The sequence below is a fragment of the Falco punctatus genome (assembly GCF_963210335.1).
Source record: "Falco punctatus genome assembly, chromosome: 6".
Lineage (NCBI taxonomy): Eukaryota > Metazoa > Chordata > Aves > Falconiformes > Falconidae > Falco > Falco punctatus.
This window is the reverse complement of record NC_137585.1, coordinates 91,651,723-91,658,629: the sequence shown is the minus strand read 5'-3', so window position 1 is coordinate 91,658,629 and position 6,907 is coordinate 91,651,723. Positions and strand designations below refer to the sequence as shown.

General features: G+C 45.2%; 1 protein-coding gene across 2 annotated transcripts in view; it reads left to right on the top strand.

Annotated features, from left to right (window-relative positions):
* The first annotated feature begins 556 nt into the window (after window positions 1–556).
* Window positions 557–6,907, top strand: part of SLC26A4 (solute carrier family 26 member 4) — a 33,345-nt gene continuing 26,994 nt past the window's right edge. For both annotated transcript variants that reach the window (XM_080392753.1, XM_080392752.1), the window contains exon 1: window positions 557–6,887. In XM_080392753.1, coding sequence (XP_080248879.1) covers window positions 6,733–6,887 — 155 coding nt within the window. In that variant the 5' untranslated portion in view covers window positions 557–6,732. The remainder of the gene's footprint in view (window positions 6,888–6,907) is intronic.

The window sequence follows — 6,907 nt, the reverse complement described above, 5'->3', positions numbered from 1 at the left end:
TCTCACTATCTTGTTACTTTCACTTGGCCACATGGATGAGTTTATTTTAACAAAATGGTATTTTGCATGCCTCAGGTTTATTTTTCTTTAATATATTGGACTATTTCAGTTTTCATAACCAAAGTTTGGGGTTGGTTGGTATTAACATGCTGTATTTTTACACTGTTTAAATCTGTTTACTCTGTATGTTCCACCTAACTTCTTTTGTCTTGCTAAGTAAAAAATCTTTTTAAATGTAGTTAGTTGGGTTTGTTTTGTTTTGTTTTCATGGATACGATACCTCAAATGTGCACTGTTTTGCATAAGCCCTTTTTTGCATTCAGAAAGTTGGTTTGAGTTTTTTTGTTAGTTGGTTCCAGTTTATATTTGAAAGTTGGATATGTTTGTTATATTAAAGGGGTTGTTCAAGTTCATGAGTTTCTGGGTTTATTTGTGTAAATCTTTCCCAGTATATTATCTCATCAGAGTTAATAGGTATATACACAAAGAACAAAATATAATTCTAACTTGGTGATATTTAACTTTCTGTGGAAATACAGCCTTCTTCATAGGGTAGTTTTGATTGCTCTGGAAATAGGATTTGTTTAGCTTACAATTTAAACAGTGTATTAAGTACTATAAAGCATATTAACATAACATATTAAACAAGAATGCATATGTTTTTAAGAAATATTTTATCCTTGCTGGAGTAGTACAGAATGTGTTCTCAGAGGTTCTATGACACTGGAGACTTGTTTATTCATATCAAAACTTTCAGGAAAAGCTACAGATTTTCCCTTAATACACACAGGTATAATTATGGTAGAAAGTTATTTCCAGTCTGATCTAAAGACTGCGGTTGGAAGCCTTAGAGGTATAACAGCAAGTGCTGTTTTTAATAACAGAACTAAAAACTCACTGGCTTTTCTGACTTTAAGACCCAGAACAAAAGCAAATACTACTTACTATTTACTGTTGTTATCTACTTATTAAATTTCAAGCATTTCTTTCTATATTACAAGTAAATAATTAGGTAGATAATTAGAAACTTACAATGAAAGGTATAATGCACCAGACTCTTTGTTCCCAAACAGTTATCTTAGAACAAAAATGGGTAGTTGTGAACGCACCGATATTATCAATACTTCCTCTTGAGAAGGAAGTCTGAATGCTTTACAGCAATTTTTGCTGTGGAGCATGACTGAAGTTTGAAGGAGTGCATAGTGCTATGAACTGCTCCCTCAGAAGCTGAAAGGATGCCTGGTATTTTTAAACATGCCCCACGCATGCAAGATATGGTACTTGTGCACTGCCCTCTAATTTACATATGTAATAGCCTAGCAGTTTCCTGCTGGCTGCTTGGAAGATGGGGACCCACTTGTTGAGAGATCAAGGAGACAAAAAACCCCGTGTGTATCAGGCCACAGAGAATGTTTCCTCAATTAAAAATTAAGAGATTGCTTGAAACCCACAAACCACCTACTTTGCCTCCAGTCATTTCTTCTGTCTTGTTCATTATTTGTATCACTTACCAGATTCCCTGTTGCAGATATTACCATTACTGTTTTTCTGCTTGTCTGTTGTGGATGGCCACACACATTTGACAGAGTTGCATCATCACACGCTTAGCTCTTTGGAGTCCCAGATTTGTTCACATAAAAATAAACTTTTGTTACTCAGATTGAAAATATTTTGTGATGCCTGCTTTGTAGAACTATTCTTGGAAAGAGCATGTTTCTTTTGTAAAATTAGAAGTTTAAATAATAGATCCGGAAATTCCTGTAGATGGCAAATCTTCCAGAATATTTTGTATTTGCATTGTTTCACAATACTTCATACATGATCAACCCAAACTCCTACAGGCTCTCAACTACTTTAAGTACAGTTTTCTTGTTGGTAATTTTTGAAGTTATGGTTGATACACAAGGAAAAAGCGAATCAAAATTTCATGGGTTTAACTCTTGATCTTTCAGGCTGTTTGGTCAGATTTTGGTCACATTTGCCTGTTTTGTAGGAAAGATCTGCAAAAAATGCTACATCTCCACTAATACTGGTGGAATCAAAATTAATTTTTTTTACTGTTTTTTGCCAGTTGATTTAATTTTGGATATGTCTCCAGAAGTAAGAATTCAGAGCTCTTTATATTCTAAGTAATGTCAAAGTTAATTGTTTGGTTGTTTTGGAGCTTTTTTCCCCTCTTTACGAAAGTAGGATCGTGCATTTTCAGAACTTTGGTGGGGAAGCACAGGCAAGAGTATTAATTCTAAAAACATTTTAACAGATTTAACTGATAGTAGCTTTCAAAAATACTGAGATGTGTTTTCGTGTCTTTTTCATAAACCCCTTTTTCTGCTGAGTCAAGAAAGCAGTGAGGTCATGGTGGGTGCGAGAGAACTGACCTGAATATTAATAAACCTAACTACATGCTTTGATGTTTCCTTAAATGAAAGCACCCTTAGCTAGGCAAGATGTTTTCCCCTTTTTCTATTTTTGCAGCAACCATCTGATAATAATCTTTTTTAATAACATAAACTGTGTGCAGTCTTTTCTGAAAATGTACTCTTGCATTAGTGCTACCTGTATTTGCTGCCACAGCAGTCCCTAACTACATAGCCTCATTGAAAAGACACTGTGCTTTCCAGGCTTGTTTTAAAGTGTGAAAGGACTGTTTTTTACTCAGCATTGAAATAACATTTGGTTTTCCAAATGTGAAGTTATTTGAGAAGTATTATATGACTGCCTCGCTTCTCAAGTGTTTCTTGAAATACTGAATTTACTTCGTAAGCTCTTGGGAACAAATACCCCCATTTTGCCTTGCCTTTTGGACAGTGCTTATTCCAGTGGCAACTGTAGTCTGGGTCCTGATGCAACCTGATACAAATCATTTTACAGATAAAGTCAAGCTGGGAAATCGGCTCTCAGTCTTTCCAGTCCTCCAGTACTCTCTGCTGAATACTGCTGTGTACATTAATTGTGTAGCATCTAAAAACACAGTTCTGGAACTGAGCATCCCCAGTTCAAGAATAAGGTGGAATATTTTATTTTCTGTATAAGATGTAGTACTTGTGTTTTGCTCTTGAGGCAATATGCAAATAGGGATGGGCATTGCAAGGTGTGTTTGTGAGGAAAACAAGACAGTCCCTCTAGTTTTGTGTCCATCACTCTGAAATGCAATTGTGGTGTGTAGGAAATTCCTATTATCCCCTGCGAGTGCAAGTCTGTCCTAAAAGGATGTCATTGTTCCATCTCCAGCTTTGGGACAGCTGCAGGGAGCAGGCTACAGTCCTACCGACCAGGGCTGTATATGCTAGAGAATTCCCTTCTGACCTCTGCCAAGGTGGTCTTAAGTCTTCATCAACACAACGAAGTCTGGGATGTTCAGATTCCCAATCACACTTGGGTGCACCCAGGTTTAGTGAGTGGAAGTCAGATACTAGCACATCATGTCTACTGGAAGTGAGGAGATACCAAAGCCAGCTACTAGGGAAAATGGAAGTGGGAAGCATCTTTCAAAACTTGTCTGAAAACTGGAGACCAGTTGCCATTGTGATTGTGCCCACAAAACTTTCTGCTTAAGCTATGACTACTTAAGTCACAGTTTAAATCCTTTTCTTTGTTCTGCTGCCTAAGACCAGACTGACTGTAGTCTGGTTGCATTTACTCTTCTCTTTGAAGCCACAGCCAAAAGAGGCAGTAGTTTTGGTGATAATCGTGTTTTGTGAGATGGCTTAATAGCTGTGCACCTAGAAGGTGAGACCCTGTTCTACATCTTAGCCTGAGTTTTAAATCCATATTCCTGGAAGAAGATGCTGGGTTGGCTGGGAAGGTGCTAATGTACTGCTTTCCTTTTAAGACACGGTACAGAAAAGAGGCAATGTAAGAGGAAGGGAGGGACTGTTACTCCTGGCCAGTAAGGACAAAATCTCAGGCTTTGGTTCTTCTCCAGATAGGACTTAGGCATTTTAGAGTTATGGACTTGGGAATAGAGCATACAGTGATACTGTAAGCAGGGACTTGGAAATGGGCTGTATATCCCTCCTCAGTGGTTTTATCTCATACCAAGTACAAAATGGAGATGGCATTGATTAGGAAATAGTAGCAAATAATAAGGTGAACAAAAGGATTCAGAAGACTGATGTAGATTTCAAGCTAACAAAAAAAAGAAAGAAAGGGGGGGAAAAAAAGAGAGAAAAAAAAAAAAGGCGCTAAAGTTGTAAAAGGAAGGGAAGAGCCTGCCTTCTAGCTTGAAGGGTTAGTGTTCAGGAGAAGGGGATGCTACACAGGGCAACATCCCAAGTGGGGTCAGCAACATCACGGTTTAGACACTCATTGTTTCTGAATTCACACAGAGCTAGGTTTTGCATCCTTTATCCTCTTCCTCAAATAATTTCCTTTTCAAATTTTGGTGAGTGTGTTGTGTTACACCGATGCTTGAAACCTCTTGTCCTCAAACACACAAACTTCTGTCCTGCCAATACGCATGGTCCTACAGGGTTATTATCTATACAACATCTGCTGATGATCTTACAGCACTTGAGATGCTGAACCTTGGAGTTCCCTTCAGGCAGATGCATCCTGCAGGAAACAAATTTCCAAGGAGCACAAGTTAGTCGTTTCAGATTCTTCTGACAGTAGTCTTCCTGTATGAATTGCCTTGTTCAGTATTATCTTTTCCTTCTTTAGAAGATAACCAGTTCTCTTCTAAAATCCTATTTTAGATTGAATATTGAATAAGATGATCATAGTTTTGTAGATATTCTAGGAGAAAATAATATCTAATACACATCCAGTCCTGAAAATTGACTTTATAGTGTGTGTGGCACCTATATTGGGTTCTTGCAAATGTCTTTTCTACTATTCTATGCTTTAATGATTGACCTAGAAGCCATTATACCTTCTGAAGTCACTTCATTGTCTTTGCATTACTTTTAGAACCTAAGAAGACGTTACCACAACAGCTTTTCAAAACCACTTTTCATGCTACCTGCTTTTATCAGGAGTGGATTCTAACTCAATAGATTACTCAGTTTTGATGTCAGCTCAGTTTTCTGTATGTGCTTTAGTATATGCCTAACTGAATCAAGCTGCTCTTCTGTTTTCCAGCATTAATTCTCCGTAGTCTTATCCGCTAGCAAAAAAAAATCTGAAAGCTTTCCCACGCTGGAGCGAGTAATGTTTATATAAGACCACTTTCCTTAAAACAAAAAAGTCCTACCGTTAGGCATTAACTCTCAGCTTTTACACACCCCAGTGCCATGCTTACAAGCTTCTACAAAACGTTGGGACTCGGTCTAGGAAGCTGGTTGTTCCACTGCCTGATGCAGCATTGCTCAGATCAAAGCAATTCAGCAGTTTACCTAGGCTTTTGTTAACAGTACAGCAGCAGGGGAAGCCTGTTGCAGAATTAGAAAACCTGCACAGTGTTACGCTACAAAGCATACTTTTCAGCAAGCAGCTTCTTTCCAGTTCAGCAACGTTGGCTTCAACACGCCTGAAGTGAGGACTGTGCTGAAACACTTTGAAACCAAGGCCGTCGGGAATATCCGTACCCGAGTAGTTTGTGCAAGGATTTTGCTTGATGCAGTGCCTTCAGGGTGTGCCCTCGGCACCTCTTCGGCACTGGCTGGAACAGGACTCCTGTCCTGATTTTGGAAAGCCTCTCTGTGTGAGGAGGGCACATGTTTGCTTCACTCCTGCCGGGTCTTTTCTAGGTTGACCTCCGCACCTCACGTGGAAGAGCGGCAACATAGCTAGCAGCACTCAGCGTGCGGGGTTGACTTTTTCAGCCCCAGTCCTATCTCTGATCCTAAGTTACAGCCGAGCTGCCAGGGAGTTCGTTCCCGCCGACCCGCCTCAGGCGAGCTAGAAGCCGCAGCCCGGTGTGGCGCAGAGGGCCGGCCTGTGGGCCCGAGCCCCTTCTCCCTCCCGCGGGGGTGGCTCGGGGAGCAGCGCAGCTCTGAGGCGTTTCTACCTCTGCCCGGAGCCGATTCCCAACGCTTGGATCACGGGCTGAAGCCAGGCGTTGGAAACTGAGGAAATGTCCCTGTGGGCCAGGCAGCGCACGGAGCGGCTAGTCCCACTCGCCCCCTGTCGCAGGCCGCCGCGGGGCCGACGGTGCCTCAGGGCGGCTGGCGGAGGGGGGCGAGGCCGCGCACCGGCCGGTGGGTTCGTGTGCGGCCGCCCGGCCCCGCTCCGCACCCGGGAGCAGCTCCCCCCCGCGGCGGCCTGCCACGGGCGGCCGGCTTTGACATGCAGCCCCTCGCCCCGAGGGGACGGGAGGTGCCGGGGCACGGGTGCGCAGCGGCCGCCGCGGGGCTGGGAGGGTCGCGCCGGGGAGCGCCAGCCCGGGGCAGGGCTTGCGAGGGGGCCACTGGGGGCCGAGGGGGAGGGCGGACGGAGGCGTCGCCCGGGCCATCCCGGAGCCGGGTCTCTGTTTCCCCGTAAATAAGGCGCCCGTCCGCGGCCGGCCGTATAAATAAATGCCGCTGCGTCGGGGCCGGCTCGCCCTGCCGCACGCCGGAGAGCGGGCGCGGGCGCAGGTAGAGCCGTGGGCGGCCGGGGCCGGGGCCGGGGCCGGGGCCGGGGCCGCGCCTGAGCCGCCGCTTCAGGACGCGGACAGCTCTGCGCCGCGGGGCCGCGCCGCGCCCGGGCTGCCGAGCGGCGGGCGGCCGGGGGAGCGGGCGGCGCGGGCGGCGGGCCGCCAGGGGGTGCCGGCGCGGGCGCTGCTCCCTGCCCGCCGCCTCAGGCGGGGCCATGGCAGCGGGCGAGCGGGCGGAGGAGCCGCTGGCGGAGCTCAGCCACTATGTGGTGGCGCGGCCCATCTACAGCGAGGCGGGCTTCCAGGAGGAGAACGAGCGGCGGCTGCCGCTGCCGCCCACACTCCGCGAGCGGGCGCAGGCGGCCTGCAGGTGGGTGGCAGCGCCCGGGG